This window comes from Trematomus bernacchii, unplaced genomic scaffold, assembly GCF_902827165.1.
Source record: "Trematomus bernacchii unplaced genomic scaffold, fTreBer1.1, whole genome shotgun sequence".
NCBI lineage: Eukaryota > Metazoa > Chordata > Actinopteri > Perciformes > Nototheniidae > Trematomus > Trematomus bernacchii.
This window is the reverse complement of record NW_022987641.1, coordinates 7,191,593-7,209,280: the sequence shown is the minus strand read 5'-3', so window position 1 is coordinate 7,209,280 and position 17,688 is coordinate 7,191,593. Positions and strand designations below refer to the sequence as shown.

The 17,688-nt window shown below is 39.1% G+C and overlaps 2 protein-coding genes across 2 annotated transcripts; one reads left to right on the top strand and one right to left on the bottom strand.

Annotated features, from left to right (window-relative positions):
* Window positions 1-395: 395 nt before the first annotated feature.
* kin (Kin17 DNA and RNA binding protein) lies at window positions 396-4,847 on the top strand. The gene is given in 13 exon segments (XM_034133476.1): window positions 396-683; window positions 763-857; window positions 944-987; window positions 1,070-1,192; window positions 1,919-2,014; window positions 2,017-2,102; window positions 2,210-2,258; window positions 2,330-2,381; window positions 2,823-2,943; window positions 3,025-3,150; window positions 3,649-3,748; window positions 3,879-3,979; window positions 4,564-4,847. Coding segments are annotated over 13 exon segments (1,167 nt in total). The 5' UTR covers window positions 396-569; the 3' UTR covers window positions 4,624-4,847.
* Window positions 4,753-17,200, bottom strand: itih2 (inter-alpha-trypsin inhibitor heavy chain 2). Its single transcript, XM_034133475.1, has 21 exons — window positions 16,999-17,200; window positions 16,183-16,215; window positions 15,742-15,780; window positions 14,698-14,870; window positions 14,519-14,623; window positions 13,608-13,770; window positions 13,422-13,529; window positions 12,712-12,840; window positions 12,499-12,615; window positions 11,866-12,034; window positions 11,488-11,613; window positions 10,755-10,936; window positions 9,865-10,050; window positions 9,313-9,452; window positions 8,721-8,893; window positions 8,451-8,606; window positions 7,680-7,793; window positions 7,152-7,350; window positions 6,891-7,063; window positions 6,054-6,165; window positions 4,753-5,975 (listed from the first exon to the last, which is right to left on the bottom strand). Exons 1-21 carry the CDS (start codon window positions 17,089-17,091, stop codon window positions 5,828-5,830), a joined length of 2,838 nt encoding a protein of 945 aa, XP_033989366.1. The 5' UTR covers window positions 17,092-17,200; the 3' UTR covers window positions 4,753-5,827.
* Window positions 17,201-17,688: the final 488 nt, after the last annotated feature.

The following is a 17,688-nucleotide window of genomic DNA, read 5'->3' as shown; positions in this document are numbered from 1 at the left end:
AACAAGAAATCAAATGTGCAATAAATAAATACACAGAAAAGTATTTACAAAGACATTTGAAAAAACAATTGAAAAGGCTTATTATTATTATTATTATTATTATTATTATTATATATCCCCTAATCATTGTGTTTTCCCCTAATCATGTATATATCCAAATTGTAATTATTGTTGCATTATTGTGTCCATCAATTTACAGTTGCAATCGGTAGAGGTGGGTCTCAGTTTGATTACTATATTAACTGCTGTGAATCTATAACAACACACCATCATTTACTATTTGATTTATATTTTGTATTTATTATCTAAATTGGCAAAGTAACCAAATGACAGAAGTGGTGTGAAAAGTAGGACAGTTCACGTTGAGATGCATTGGAGTCTAAGTAGTCCCTGAACGCAGCTTAAGTTATCGCGTGATTTCAGCGTTAAACGAGAGGTTATGACGTTAACACGCGGAAACTGTTTACGTTAGCGGCTAGTGGTTGTCGATAATTTAGCCACGGTTTGTCCGTTTTAGCGTTATTAATCGACAATTCGCGGGTGTTTTATGGTTAGTATTGCTGCTCAGAATGGGGAAAGCGGATTTTCTCTCCCCGAAGGCGATAGGCAACCGGATAAAATCCAAAGGTCTCCAAAAGTTGAGATGGTATTGCCAGATGTGTCAGAAACAATGCCGAGATGAGGTAAAACACCGTGCTTTTAGTGTAATATTTAGAAGTTATTTCAACATATTCAACCTATTTTGTATTTCATTCGTTCCAGAATGGCTTCAAATGCCACTGCATGTCCGAGTCCCACCAGAGGCAGCTTCTGCTGGCCTCAGAAGACCCAAACAAATTCATGGACTACTTCTCCGAGTAAGTTCTTTTGAATGTAAACTATGTAGCATGTTAATGTTGTTCTTCATATGGTTGGAGTTAATTCCTGCTTCCTCTCTTCGCAGTGAGTTCAAAAACGAATTCCTGGAGCTGTTAAGGAGACGTTTTGGTGAGTCCTGAATCCACTCAGACTATCCAGAAGTTTGGAGCTTTTTACTGTAAGAAAACTGATCACATTTGTTCTGTTTTAGGGACCAAGCGAGTGCACAACAACATCATCTACAATGAATACATCAACGACAGAGAGCACGTCCACATGAACTCCACACAGTGGGAGACTCTCACTGACTTCACCAAGTGGCTGGGCAGAGAAGGTAAACTCTCCTGAAATGTGTTTCAACATGCACAGACACAAATCACAAACATGTATGAAGGAAACGTTCCCTTTAAGACAAAAATATCTACAACAAGTTCCATAATGAGCAGAACGAACTGACAGTGGAATAACTACTTACTTTTATGTTTGCACCACAATACCAAATCAAATTCCTCATATGTGTCAACCTACCTGGTGATAAACCTGTTTCTGATTCTGAACTACAGATCTGTAACGTTTTGTGCTACTATTTTGCATCGTTCAACACTATTTTGATGTCAAAATCTGTCCATAGACCGAAATGTAAACACGCGGCACAAGTATTCAAAACCACCATTGTGATAGTTCCCGCTTCAGTAGTCTTTTTTTTCAAGATAACACACTAACAGACTCAAAATGTCAAAACAATTATAAAAATATGTAAGCAAATGATCAATGAACCTATTAATAAAGAACATTAGGTGCAATCTTGGCTCATAATATAACTACATAACAAGGCGGTTTACCAAATGACCATAAAAACAACATGTGAATTATGTAACCGTGTGTATTAACAAAACTTTCAAAATGATCTGTCTTGTTAAACAAATCATGGAAATTATTTTGGTACCAATTTCTTACCAAATACCTTTTGGACATGAGTCACAATACAGGTACAAGAACTGCTACATTAAAAGGGGCCTCTTTTAAATGTGTAATAATTAGTTGATGATGTTACTGCTAGGTTTCTGCAAGGTGGACGAGACTCCCAAAGGCTGGTACATCCAGTACATCGACCGCGACCCGGAGACCATCCGCCGACAAGAGGAGCAGGCGAGGAAGAAAAGCAGGACCTGGACGACGAAGAGAGGAGCGCCAAGTTCATCGAGGAGCAGGTCCGCAGAGGCCGGGGCGACAAGGAGGAAGAGGTGAGGACCAGAGAGGACGCACTCAGCTTCACACAGGCTCAATTCTGCTTTATGAAGATCATTAGAGTTGAGATTTCACATTTGTGTTCCTGTATTCTAATATTTAGGAAACCCCAGTTTTCACAGAGCTGAAACGTGAGAGTGAAGAAGAAAAAGGTTAGTTTTATTTTTGTGATCAAATGTCGTTAATGCATTTCTTGTCACTCACCCTTACGTTTTTTCTGCAGTTGCTTTCAACCTGGGCGCCTCCTCATCTGTAGCCGGTCCTTCTAAATCAAGGTAAAGATATCTTTGCATGTTGCTTCATCTGCTGCCTTTTCTTTTTACGTAATCACGGTATAATGAAAGAAATGATACTATTATTTAATATATATATTTTTTTTATCTTCTACTGTAAATAACTAATTTATTTTGTATTTTCTTAAATAGTTAAGTTAGATTTTAAAATACACGTATTGTGTCCCCTTGTTTTATTTGTTATCCTTTTTAAAAAGGCTTATTACTTTGTATTAATATTTGTGTTTATTCCTAACACAGGTCTCTACTTAATAATTATTAGGAAAATAGATAATTACCTATGTAAATAAATATGTCCTTAAAATGTCCTTAAATCTGCATTAAATCCATGTTCATTGTATGCCCTGAAAGAAAATGCTTCTCAATTATCAAGAAAGCCTTATTTGATAATATTATCTGAAACTGTTTGTGTCTCCTTTTTAGTTCTGCTCTGGGTGCGAGTGCCCTCAAAGCAGCCGCATCATCTTCAACCAAGAGAAAAGACACGAGTGCAGACACCCGAGGGGAGAAGAAGAAGAAATCTGCTCTGGAGGAGATTATGGAGGTAGAGGGGATGATCTACTGGTATGTTCTACTAATGTGTCTGTGTTTACATTGAGACGTTATATACATGCTGTTTGTTCAGATGGAGGAGAAGAAGAAGAAGAAGCAGTCGGTCAAATTGGATTTCTGGCTGCAGCCGAACATCGTGGTCAAAGTCGTCACAAAGAGACTTGGAGAGAAGTACCACAAGAAGAAGGCGATCATCATGGTAAAAAAACGCTTTGCATTTATCTTTGTGAGAGTATGTTTATGTGCATAGGGATCAGGTTTATTATGTTTACCTAAAAATGTAACTAAAAGAAGAACAAGCAGGAATCATATTGACCTAAATTCAACTTAACAAAGACTTAAAGTGAAACGAAATTGCCTGGTAAAAAAAAATGATAAAAATTAAGATTCAGTTTCAGCTTTTTTTGGAAATGGCATGAATTTCTGTCAATGCTTTGACATCGAAACATAGAAATTGACTGCCTCAATAGCTTCACAATAAAAAGAAAATCCATGTTTTTTGTAGTTTACATGCAGTCAAGTCTCTTGAATTGAATAACAAGAACATGGATTACATATACATAGCAAAACTTACTTCTGAGACATTATACATAGCCATCAAAAACAAACTAGAATGAAATATTAAAGCCAAAAAATAAATAAAACCTCAATATGGAGACCCTTGTTTCTAAAAGCTGTGGATCCTTTTTAATTGTAGGAGGTACGAGAGAAATATGGAGCCGTTGTTAAGATGATCGACTCCGGAGACAAACTGAAATTGGACCAGAATCACGTGGAGACGGTCATACCTGCACCAGGTAAACATCCAAAGCTCTTTAACACTTATACAGTAAAGTATAGTAATCTGATGGATGGGGGCAGCATCATGTCTGTACCTCAGCTGTACTTTCTATCCTCCTCAGCCTCTTGTTGTGACTCTCCCTGCAGGTAAACAGGTTCTGATCCTGAACGGGCCGCACAGAGAGAGGGAGGCTCTGCTGGAGGGGATCGACGAGAAGAACTTCAGCGCCACGCTCACAATCGCATCTGTACGTATTTATAGTACTGTACATCTCACATGTTAGTCATTGTTATCTACTGCACATCTGTAAGGTAAATATAAAATAGTTCTGGATATAAGATAAGATAGGATATCCAACAGTTGCCTCTTAAAACTCAAGAAAAACATAAGCAGCCTATACCAAATTATGAAAAGTATCTAATTTTCCTCTAGGGTTAACTCACCATGCAGATAGTTTTTTGTTTTATTTCCCCCGGTTTGAATGCAAAGGTCTTCTGTATTTCTGACTGGTTTGTGGTCCTTAAGCACAACATTATTATTCAAAATATTCCAAAATAATGTTAAAATATCACAATGACTGGTGGTTGGACTAAATATATGCTGTTATCACACATTAGACAAAAAAAAGATTCCAGGTATAATTCCCATGTGATAATACACTTAAAAATATGTTTTAAGCATCATATTAATCTAAAAACTGAATGTCACTGTAAAAAATCTTTACATTTCAAAAGCTTTTACTGCTTTCCTTAGCTGCACTCACTTTTATGTAGCATTTTAAACGTGTTGTATCCAGTACCTGTGATTGAAGTTTGATCTTCTCGTCCTCAGGGTCTTCAGAAGGGGAAGACGGTGAGCGTCGCCTACGAGGATTTCTCTAAACTGGCCTGAACCAACAACCTGTCTGCTCTAACCTCAGGGACTCTACTTAGTCAAAGTTATTTCCCCAACATCCACCTGTATATACACACACACACTCACACTCACACTCACACATCATCACAGAGAAACTCAGAGCAATGTGTTCAATTTGTTTTTTATTTTGTATCGGATGTTCAAGTTGATCTTAGCATTGCAAATGTACATTTTGTCCAAATAAATTGAACAAAAAGTGACTTTATGGTGTTCTTTTTTATAATTAGGAATTAAACATTTATAATAGGATTGGGGGATATAATGGGAAATCAGTACAATGGTAGAAATGTGTCGACCAATAGAGATCCTGCAATTATATATCCATGATTTGGGCAGAAATGGAGGAGAATGACATTTTAAATAAGGTGGACAAAGAATTCTGGTTGCACAGTAATTTGTGAGCTTTTTTTAAATGAATTGTAAGTAAAAACCTGCAGGAAAAGTATTTTTTTCTTTGGTATACTCCTTTTATTAATTCACTGAATTAACACAGACTGGCATTCATTTGCTTCCGTTAACCTTAAAACCTGTTACACCTCAAATGATTGTCCTCAGGAACCTTAAAGCTTTCATTTTGAAAATAATGTATTTGTCTTTTAACTTGTGTTGTCTTCTATGATGTATATAAAAGAAAATAATCAAATGTGATGCAGTGTATTAATTGAATTTACAGAACAATTACTGAATATAAAATGCTTTATAGACTTTGGCCATATCAACCATCTTATAATTACAAAAAGAAAAATCAGGAAATATAGATTCATAAAAACCACAATGGGGAAAAGGATCGTCTTCCCTTTCTATTTACTCCTGTTTTCACTTTTTCTAAATGGGTGTTAATAGCAGTGTGGAAAGATCTGGAAAAGATGACTTGTTTTGACTGACAAATCTCTAATATTATGAATAATATTGCAATTGCAACATTATTCATAATATTACAGAGATTTGTCATGTTCTAATTATGATTCTTAATATTGAAACATATTAAATGATTTTGGTGTGATATCTGTACCAAACAAATATGTTTTATAAATCTGTAGAACACATATTTAGCCTTTAACAAATACTGTGCTACATGTGATTTTAATATTGCACTAGTCCACATTTTGATATGGATAACATTTGGATTAATAGTGCAGCCCTATAGATGAGCATAGTACTTGAACGTGTCTCTGGCAGCTCAGAGCGCCTGCAGGAAGCTGTTGAGATGTGGGACGATGTAGTCGGTGTAGTGGCCGTCGATGAAGCCCTTCCCACTGTTGTGAATGAACCAGCAGTAGATGCTTGATCCGAGCCTCTTATCGCGCCTGTAGTCCTGCTGCCAGCCCCTAACGTACACACAAGATTTATGGTTTGAATATGAAGTGTGTTCTTTCAGAAATCACTTCATCTGCGTTAAGACCTACCTGGTGACGAGCAGCGTGTTGCCCTTCACCTCCATCGTGGCCTCCTTCTTCAGAGGGTCCATTCCCTCGTGCATGTCGTGCACGCTCACCTCAGGCTCTCTGGAAAACTGCCCTGAGAGATCACACACACTTTCAGCTTCAAATCTACTATGTCTCTTAGCAAAATGCATGACCTGATTACCAAAAGGGATTGACAAAATGTATTGTGAGCATGTTTCATGAAGGAACTATTTTCTTTTTTATTGAACTAAGTGTATCTGCCTGGGGGTGAGAGGCTTGTGCTGGCCCTTCGGTTGGTGCAGTTTTGTAAAAGGAAAAATAATAGAGAAGGCAGACAACAATCATGATCGATAAATAGCACTACAGGTAAGAGAAACATTTATTTTTTGTCCCTTGAAGTTGGCTATTTAGAGTATTGTTATGATTCTTAAAAGTGTAATACAGATTAATACTAATTAAGTTGCTGCTATCATTGCTTTAGGGTAATGCGCCTTAAGATGCAGTGACACAAGTGGCTAGAGGCTGGCTTCATAGAACACATTTATGTTGGTTAAAAAATGTTTTAAACTAAAAAAGTCAGTCAACTGTTAGCTTTTACCTCTAGAGCTCAATAACTTGTTCTAATGTGCGTTTTGATTGCAAAAAGTCAGTGTCTGTTAAGTAGATATATATGTTAATCCACATTTGTATTAAATAGGTTCAGTAAATGAAATATATACCCTCCCTTTAGAAACCTATAGGTGTCTTAGGCCTCAGATCTGATTCACAGATATCTCAGTAACACCCTGTGGTTGTATCGCTGCTTGAAAGTATTTCACACCACGCACAGAGACCTACCTATGAGTCCGTGCACCAGAGGGGAGTACTGGTTATCGTTGGGAATGTAAACACCGAGGAAGTCGACACCGACTGGATTTTTCGTCCACACACGGTGAAGTAACACCATCACATGGATATTATTATTTATCGTGATGGACACATGAGAGTTCTTCACAATGGAGATCCTCACACTGAAACACAGAAACATGACAACATGAGATACAAATCAACCTGTGTGAGTTAGACGCTGTAATTAAAGATGACATGTGATAAGGTTACCCATCCTGTGAGATTTTAGCCGTGGCCCCCCAGGTGAAGGAGTGGTTTCTCTGGCCGTCGGTCATGGAGATGCTGTCGGTGCCGACGGACACGCTCACTCCATCGGGCTGGTAGTACACTGAGATGGTGCCGAAGTATGTGCTCAGTTTGCCTTTGTGCGCCTGCTTAGAGCCGACCAACTGACCGTTCACCACCAAACCTAAAAGAAGTGGGGTTATACTTTATTTGTAATACTCCAGTGACAAATGTGTTACAAGTAAAGCAGAGAAAAGTAGATATTCATTGTCAGAGTAAGTTAAAAGGTGCAACAGATGGTCAGGTGACGAAATATAACAGTCATGTGTGTGTCTGTTATATATAAAGCTACAGTCAGGAGAGTGTTAGCTTAGCATAAAAACTGGGAACGGGGAAAAAGATGTCTCCTTCCAGAAGTTGGGAAAACCCCCTAAGACCAGTTGTCGATCAAGTTTCATTTAATTTAGTTTAAATTGTATTTGAATCTTATTTTTGAAGCAGGCAGTGTGGTACCTGTTCCAGTGTCAGTCACCAGGTTGAGGATGTGTCCGGGGGCAGAGTCGATATTGAAGCAGACGTCCATGTTGCTGCTAGGCAGGTGGACGATGAAGTGAGGGTCGTTATCCACTGCAGGAGAAACACTGAGCGCGTCACACATTCACATTCAACACTGCAGCTGGAAGAGTGCCTATGGAGGTCATCATGAGTGTGTGTGTGTGTGTGTGTGTGTGTTGCCTATTTAACACTAATTTGGTGTCAACCACTACAAGCATCACCCACTGATGGAAGATGGTAGAACCACCCTTTAAGGACAATACAATTGAATTTCAGACTTGATTTTAAAACAATAAATCTAATAAAGTTATTTATTTATATGGTAGATCAAAGAGTGTCTGGTTTGTGTTATTCCTCATGGCTAATGAGTCCCATACTGGTTGTTTTAAGGCCTTGTTTAAAGGAAGACCTTGCAAGGGCGTGGAATAAAGCTTTCCAAAAACATGTGGGAAAAATAAATCACTGTAGGAAAAAGAGCTGGAAAGAGAAAGGTGTAAACGGTAAAGGTATATCTTTGTGTTATGAAAATACATTGCAGTCACACACAATTAATGCTAGAGTATAAGACTGGCATTTTCAAAACAGTTCAGACACTCTTGATAACCTCTTTACACAACCTTCTTCAAAACATACGGACCTGGACATCTCCTAAGTGAATGTACATGCCTGTGTGTGTGTGTGTGTGTGTGTGTGTGTGTGTGTGTGTGTGCGTGTGTGTGTGTGTGTTACCTAAGTTGACCTTTGGAGGCAGGGCGTACTCCTCGCTGCCCTTGACAGCCTGGCTGGGGGGGGCGTTAGTGGTCATCTGGACCCAGGGGGGGGCCTGGTACACCACATTCACTGGATTGAGCGCCGAGGAGGAAGAGCCTCCACTGAACCCTGCACCTACACACACATGATGTTAATTCTGCATTACATTACCGACTGTACGATACGATTATACTTTAATGTCATGTCTTTTAAAGAAAAAAAGGATAGAAATATTTATCTGTCAGGCACCTGAGCAGCAGCCATGTTTGGGGTCCTTCGGGGAGTCGGCCAGCAGCCTCTCGTTGGTGTCCTCGCTCTCCACCAGCAGTGCGGTGAGTGGAGTGACGAACTGATGCTCCACGGCCAGCGCCATGATCCTCTGAGTGATCTTCCTCTTCTTCACCGCCGTGGGAGCCAGAGACCTGCAGGAGAGACACAGCTGATCACACTGACTATGCAAACACCTGGCATACTCCTGCAGGAGAACGTGTTTCATACAGACGTAATAAAGGGCCATTGGTGTTTGGTTTTTGGAAGTTCACCTTCAGATCCTGTATTCAATGTTTGTGCAACAGTGGCATTGTGTAAAAGAAATGGCATTTTACGGATTACAATTCAGAACATTTATGAATAATTAGTTGTTGTGATCAGGACTGAAGACAAAAAGGATTCAAAAGTCAAGTGGAAGTGGTTGGGGCATTTTGTTATGACAGACATGTCTTTCCTCATTTTAATGTGAAGCACATCGGTTAAACTAATCTGTTTGCATTTATTTCCAATTAATATTCTTGTTTCTTGATTATTTATCCAACAGTTCTCCGTTTCTCTGCAGGCCTCTCACCTCTCAGAGATCAGCTGTTTGACAGTGATGTAGGCCCACATCTGTCTGGCGAAGCCCGTGAAGGAGTGCTGCTGCTTGGCCAGCTCCGTGTCCAGCTCCGTGAAGTCTCCCTCCGTCTCAAAGGTGACGTCCAGACGGGCCTGAGGGAGCACACGGCACAGAGGACACTGGTGGTGCTAAATCTGAACTTCTTCCCTTCAGCAATGGCCTTTAACCCTTTATTTATAAACACATGTATAATTCTATGTGGGAATTGAGATTTGTGTCAACATTTTTAGCAACCTGAAGAGGAAAAACGGTGTAGTATTTCACACAAAAAGAAAAGATTCAGGAAAAGTTGATTTGAAATGTGTGAATCATTTGTGGGTCTCGATTCTTTCGGCAGAAAAAACACAGTTGGAATTTAATGGACAATTCTCACAGGTGTGGAATGGTGTACAGAACTTGTAAATGGAGGTGTTTCTTAATAATCTATTGGTAATCTGAAGAGGCACAACTGAAAGAATCACAAGTAAACATTTTAAATGTTAATGTAAATTGCATTTTACTCACGGCGCGGGCGGTGGTGAAGCTGGTCAGCGTGTTGCTCTCCGACGGCTTCACTTTCCCGGCCACCACCAGCTCCGAGCCGCTGAAGTACTTATCGAAGCGGTTCTGGGTGACGTCTGACACCGAGTCCTCCGGGAACTGAACCTGGATCATCCTCAGCAGGGGGGAGGAGACCTGGCTGTAAAACGCCTGCAGGGGGAGGAGGAGGAGGAGGAGGAGGAGGAGGAGGAGGAGGAGGAAGGAGGAGGGAGGCAGAATTAGATGCTGGAATGAAATATTTTCCTCCCTTTTCTACATAATATATATATATTTTACTTTTAACAATTGAACATAATTATGGAATCAGCAACAGAGTGAGAGAGAGTCAGCTTGGTTTTTATCATGGCTGCATGGAGACCAGACCATGACTTTTGCCTTTTTTCATCAACTAAAGATATGCCATCTGAAATTTGTAGCAAAAAGGGAAAAAAAACTACAAAAAAAGTGATAAAGATGACAAGTCCGGAACTGTCAAATAAAGTGAAAAAAGACAGTGGAAAAAAAATGAAAAAGAACGACAGTCAAAAAAAGTGAAACAAAACCAGACCAGAGAGTCGAGAAAAAGTGAGAAAAAAAAAACAGACCAAAAAATTGAAAAGGTTGACAAAAAATCAAGTCTGGAACTGTCCAAAAAAGTGAAAAAGAACGACAGTCAAAAAAAGTGAAACAAAACCAGACCAAAAAGTGAAAAATATCACATGTCGAAAAAAAGTGAAAAAAAGAAAGTCGAAAAAAAGTGAAAAAGATGACAAGTATGTTTTTTTTTTTAAATATAACAAAGAACTAATGTTGCATGGAGCTTATTCCACTTCCAAAGACAGAGATTGTTTTATTCTACTTGTATGTTTGTGTACCCGGAGCTGCTCTGCTGCATCGTGGTTGGCGTAGATCCTCTGAGCCATGCCTCTGTTCTCCATGGCGATCCGCTCCAGGAAGTCATAGTCCACGTCGAAGCCGATGCCCAGCGAGAAGAGAGAAAACTCCTCCCTCATCACCCGCTTCACATTCTTCTGGATGGTGCCCAGCTTGATCTCACCTGCAGAGAACAAAATATCATCTCAGTGACTAAAGACACAAGACTGTGTTTTAAATTACATGTACACCTAGCATAGAGGGATTTGGATCTCAATTACTCACCCTGTGTCACCTTCAATTCTTTAAGAAAACTGATTGTATGTTCTTGAGCAGCCTTTAAAGTAAGGTTCTATTGAAAAGTCATGCGTTTGCCCATTCCTTGGCCAATTTTCAACATTTCTGCACAAATAACCTATTTTAAGGACTGCATTTTGATTTTAATTCAGATATATTAAACCTATTTTCACATTATTGTGTCGTACCTTTCTTTGTAATATTCCCCCATTCTATACAGTAATTATTTTTCTTGATTTTTGTACTTGTTTAGACCCACCATTTCTTCACACATTTTAAATAAACTGCACAGCTTTCTCCTTTGAATTCAGACTTATTGTACACATATGGTTATTTTCCTCCATTATGTTTTAGTTTGATTTCATTTTCTATGAAATGTGTTCACACAACAAAGCCTACATGAAAACACTCTAAAAATCTATTGAACATCAGTCCTACCTACGGTGGGGTCTCCGTCAGACACCAGGATGATCATGGAGACGGAGCGGGGGTCGATGAGCCCCTGATTGGACGCCCTCACCAGCATCTGCACAGCTCTCATCAGAGCCTCGTTAATGTTGGTACCTGCGGTCAGTAGAATGTGGTCGTTAACACACCAATGTTCATGTTCACCAGGGTATCAGAGCGACCTCCCACTAGATTATGAACACCAGGGTATCAGAGCGACCTCCCACTAGATTATGAACACCAGGGTATCAGAGCGACCTCCCACTAGATTATGAACACCAGGGTATCAGAGCGACCTCCCACTAGATTATGAACACCAGGGTATCAGAGGGACCTCCCACTAGATTAAAGAGTCGTTTTCTCTCACACCTCCGTTGGGTTTGATGTTCTGGACGTATCTCTTGGCGTCTGCGATCTGAATGGAGGATCCGGCCACCAGCTCTTCGTTCCAGCAGCGCACGTTGTGGTTGAAGTCGATGATGCTGAAGTGGTCGTCTATGGTCATGTCCTCCAGAATGGCCTGCATGGCCTCCACTGTCTGAGAGAGCAGAGGGGATTAAATGCACTTTTCTTTCTTCGAATTATAAAAATCCAGTCTTTTAATAGATATGATTTTGAAATTGGCCATAATTAAGTACATTCACCTTTTTGTACTTTGAGGACATTTTAATGCCAATACTTTTGTACTTTTACTTAAAGTAAGACCTAGAAAGAAGGACTTTTACTTTCAACAGAGTGTATTTACAATTATTCATCATCGATTTACTTCAGTAAAAGATATAGAACTTCTTCCACCATTGCTCTCAGTACAAGTACCATTTGCCCTTACCGAATATGTACTATTGCATGCCGTATGCATACAATTGGGACATAGTACACAATGCAACCTGATGAATCCAAGTGTTTTCTATGTATTGGGACATACTTTATCTTTCTGGCATACTCAATAGTTTGGTAGTGTGGGTCAAAGTGCACAAAACTCCATGTCAGCAAACGACTCACTTGCTTCATCTTGACTCCCCACATGGATCCGCTGACGTCAATGACGAACACGATGTTTTTAGGGAGAGGAGAGAGGTTGGAGGGAGCAAAGAACTGGATGAAGTGGCCGTCTGAGACCTGGAGGAAACAGTAAAGGTGTGATCATCTCCAAAAGTGTTTGTGGCCATATACGACATAAAACAAGTTATTATTGAGGCTTTAAAGATAACATACCTGTAGTTCTCCGGCATTGCCGTCCCGGGTCACATCATATCTGACGGTGAAGATGCCGTCTATAGCGCTTCCAGTGCAGTTGTCACATTTTCTCTGCTGCTGGAGGTTTGGCTTGAAGACAATATGAGCCTGAGGACAAAGACAGATCATGATTAGATATAATATGCTACAAGTGAATGATCCATGACAAGAAAGGGTAGGTTTTTGGTCTTGTGTGTGTACAGTATGTGTGATGTTTAAACAATGGTTTAATGCAAATATCGTCACCATTTGACCATTTATAAAGAAAAAACAATTAATGAGACGCAAAAATAAAACAAAATTCCTTTTCCGAGGCCAATCATGGGCCTTAATATTTAACATCAAGTATTTTTGTCAAGCAAAGAATATATAAAAATACATTGGTTGCCTCCTTTCTGTCATTACAGGGTTTACATTTTTATTTTTTTATACATATATATATATATATATATATTTGTTTATAAATATATTTTAGAGTTTTTCATACTTTAACCCATCATTGGTCAATTTAAATGTCCAGAAGTCAGTCAGGATTTTGCTCAACTGTGCATAGCCCCTAATATTCCCAAACAGGCTTCAGGTTATCGTAAAAAATGGTCGCACCATCGTCAGAACAGCTATTTGTACCATGATACAGATAAAAAATCATCTACATTTGCTGTATCCCTCTGGGTGTTTTCCAGTCTTACCTTCTCTTTGGTCGAGGTCACTTTGATATTCCCTACAAACTGCTCTCCGAGGGTGTTTGGTGTTTCTACCATGGAGATTCCCTTGGGCTCAAAGATGTACACATCCACCTGAAGAGAGACTGGGTCAGGGAACATTGGTATAAGATATACAGACTTGCAAACGTACATTTATTACGATTTTCTCACCTGGAACTGAGGCACCAGCCTCCCAGGCTGCAGGAACAGCGAGTGCTCGTAGAAGCCCAGCCTCCTGTGCATCATCTCCTGGTAGTGCAGCTCAAACTCAATGTTACTGCCAGGAGGAACATGCACTTCTGTTTTAAACGTCTCCATGTCCTGGGAATTGGCCCTGGAAAGCAGCAAGATTTAAGTGAGCATGATCATTGTTGGATTACTGGGCATAGCCACATACAGAATGTCTCTCAAAAGGGACACGTTATGATTCTCCAGAAAGAGAATTAAAATGACCACAAAGAAAACGAGAACAAAGACAAGAGACAACAGCAACTATAAATAGATGCTAAACAGCTACAAAGAGACTCACAAAAGCTATTAAAAAGGGGTAAAACAAACACAAAGAGACACAAAATGATAAGAATAAGAATGAAAACCGAGAGAGATGAGAAAAGCTGCAAACTGACACAAAATATTAACAAAAGTGACTAAAAATGACAGAATAAAGATACAAAACAACTCCAGAGACTTAAAATGTATAGGAGACACACAAAATGCTACAAAAAGATGAAAATAACTATTAAAAAGTGTCGAAACAACACAGAGTTAAAATAAAATAAAATAAATTAATACAAAGAGACACAAAGTAGCTTCACAAAAGGACAGAAAATGACTACAAATCAACAAAAAAGGGACTCAAAATGAGGACAAAACTCACAAAATAGCTACAATGAGATGCATAACAACCACAAAAACACCCTAAACCCTACAAAGGGACTCAAAATGACTACAAAACAGATACACTACAACAACGAATCGAGGCAAAGCAACCATAACGTGTGTGTTTCCCTCCTAAACTGAATGCAAGGTGATTTGTAGGTCTGTCTCCTTGGTGTTTCAGCTCCAGAGGCCCAGCAGTATACCTGACGATGCCCGCTGCCTTGCCTCTGGCTCGGGCCTGGGCGTACAGGTTCCTGGCCACCGTCTTCTCCTTCACCGAGCCCACGAATATGATCCCGTTCACATTCCTGCAACGAGAAGAGAGCGGGGTTAATCTCTGCACACTCTCTGTGACAGCAGCTGGGACTGAAAAAGGCCTCACATGGTGAAGTTAGTGATGAAAGCTCGTTTGGGGATCTGCACGTTGAAGCCGATGCTCTGGGCCTTGGAGCCCGAGTTGAGCACGGAGCTCCGGACGGTGGTGTGGGCAAAGCGGGACGTGATGCGGCTCTCCACCTTGTAGCTCTTCACCGTGATGTCTTCACCACGGATCGCCTGAGAAGATCATGGAAGAATTAGGATATTAGAAACAGGAGTAGGTTTTTAACTTTCTCTGACTTGGACCACTTTTTATTTTAGAATTTGTGCCATAATATTCTACACCTATCTTAATATCTAAGAGATGTCTTTCTGAGTTTTGTCTTCAAAAATATGAAATTTCAAATAATTATGTAATAGGAAAATAAAAGGAAGAAAATTGGGACCTTTTTATTCTGCTGCGGTGTTATTTAATGTATATGTAAGATAAGATAAGAATTACTTTATTGATCCCAATTTGGGATTTATTTTGCGTTGCAGCAGCATAAAAAGAATTATAAGCATTATAAAAAAAGTAGAAAATATACAATATATAAAGCAGGATATTATATACATCCATATATGTGAGGAATGGAATACTAAATAGTATATTGAATATAAATGAAACATGTACAAGCTACATATGGTAAATTGTTGTTGTTGTTGTTCTTATTACTATTATTATCTGAATGGTGTCCAACTGTGTGCCACAAAACCACACAAACTGCTATTCCTCTTTAAATATCCCCTGAGGTTTGTATACATTTAAAAAACTTTAAAACAATTCCATTGGTTTATTTATTCTGCATTTACTTCTATTACATCTTCCAAACCCAAGTGTCTTGATGTAACACTTCCCCTAAATGTGATAAAAGCAGCTGACTGTCCCAGTGATTAGATTTTTTTTAGGAAGAGAAAGACAGACATAAAAGGGAATGAGAGCAGGATTATTTCAGAACAAAGTCAATAACCCGTCAGTCACAGGAGTCTCTTCAAACAGACGCATATCGACTGTGAGATAACGGTCAACTCTGTCACAGAGAGAGGGCTCCAACAACAAGAGTCATACCTCAAAGTCTTCCTGCTCCTCGCTGGTCAATATGGCTCTCTGGAACACACACACACACACACACACACACACACACACACACACACACACACACACACACACACACACACACACACACACACACACACACACACACACACACACACACACACACACACACACACACACACACACACACACACACACACACACACACACACACGAGATGATTATGATGAACAAACTATGGTTATTTAGACACATGTGTCACAGGTTACATTCAGGATCAGAGCAGGTCTGTAGGATGATGCTTTGTACATTTTTGCGCAATCTGTAAGAACCACACTGTGGATCAATGATTATTGCAACATCAATGAGAAAACAAAAATCAAGCTCTGTATTCTGCATTTAGAAATGAATATAAATGAGAACAATTAGGCTGTTTTCTGAAGGAGATCTCACCTTGTGCCTCTCCCGATGATCCCGCATATCTGACTGGAGGCAGAAGGAAAATCAGATTTTAAAACATATAAAATGACCTGTGTTGGCGACACAATTTATGCTTGAGACGTGTGAATTTCAATTGGATTTACTTACATTTACAAAAACTGAGATATTAACTGACATGTTAGCAGTACAAGAGAGTTGGTTTTAAAGGTTAAAGGTCAGGGCAAGCCATTACATTTAATTTAAAAACAGATATAAACATAAGAACAAATGTTTTTCTTAATAATGATGAAAAGCAATCAAGCAGCATTAGCCTAGTTAGGTGAATAATACTAAATATTTGTATTTGTTCAACAACAGTTCAAAAAGAAGACAGGAGGTTAAGAAATGCTATAGTTCTGCTATATAAGGGTGAGATTTTAAGGGAGTTTTTAAAGTCAAAAGTCAGGTCAAATATTTTAATTTCATGTAAATACAATTCCCACATAGACTAAAAGAAAACCCCTCCAATTTAAATGATTCCCAACTCTTTCAAGACATTAAACAAATAAACACTTCCCTATTAATTGAGTCTCGATTAAGTGTGAATCATAACATCCCATAGAAAGGAATATAATACAACAATATAAATAAAAATATGTCATGTCCTTGTGCCAGACATTTAAATAGACCCAAAAATCATCAGCAGATGCAGAGTTTATTCACATTCAACAGAACAAAAATGTATGTTTTGGCTTTCTTTCACTTTGACATGTTTTTGATATCTTTCTAAAAAGTGGGTTAAGCTTTGTTTTGCAAATGTAACTTTTCTCCAAGTGCCTGTAAACTCACCACGTCCTCCTCCCATTCTCCATCTATCACAAACTCAAAGCAGCAGGCCTGTTGGAGCAGCAGGAGCCCGAGGAGCAGCAGAAGACGCCTCATGTTTCCTACACACACACACTCACACACATATAAAACAGCGCTGAGAGACAGACGGTCCTTCTGAGCTGAAAACTGAAGGTTAAAATCCACTGAACTGATCGACTCCCAGCCCCAGTCAATATTTGTTGTGTTTCATGTAGAGAGGAGAAGGAAACTTTGAAACTTGACCTGCAGTGTGGGCAGGGTAAATAACACACAGATTAAACACTAATACAGATTGTTTTAACGAATGGGACTTGGATATAAAAGTCACAATTTTGAAGCACATTTGGCCAGATATCATCATGTTGAGTTTCTAATATAGAGGTGGCAGTTTTTTTAATAATTTAAAGGCACAAAGAATTAAATTTCAATGCACATATCCTGAGTTTACAGGAGAAAGATGTAATGTGGCGTTATGCCCACAAGATGGCACTAAAGTGGTCCTTTAGTGAAGCCACTACTGTATGTCTCTTCATTTACAGTAAAAATGCATTAGTGGATGTTATAACTGTCAATTTGAGTATTAGTAAATGCTTATTTTAGGGAAATATCATGTTTGTTCACAGTGTCACTGAAAAAAACAAAATTTGAAATGCAAAGTAGGAATTAATTCTT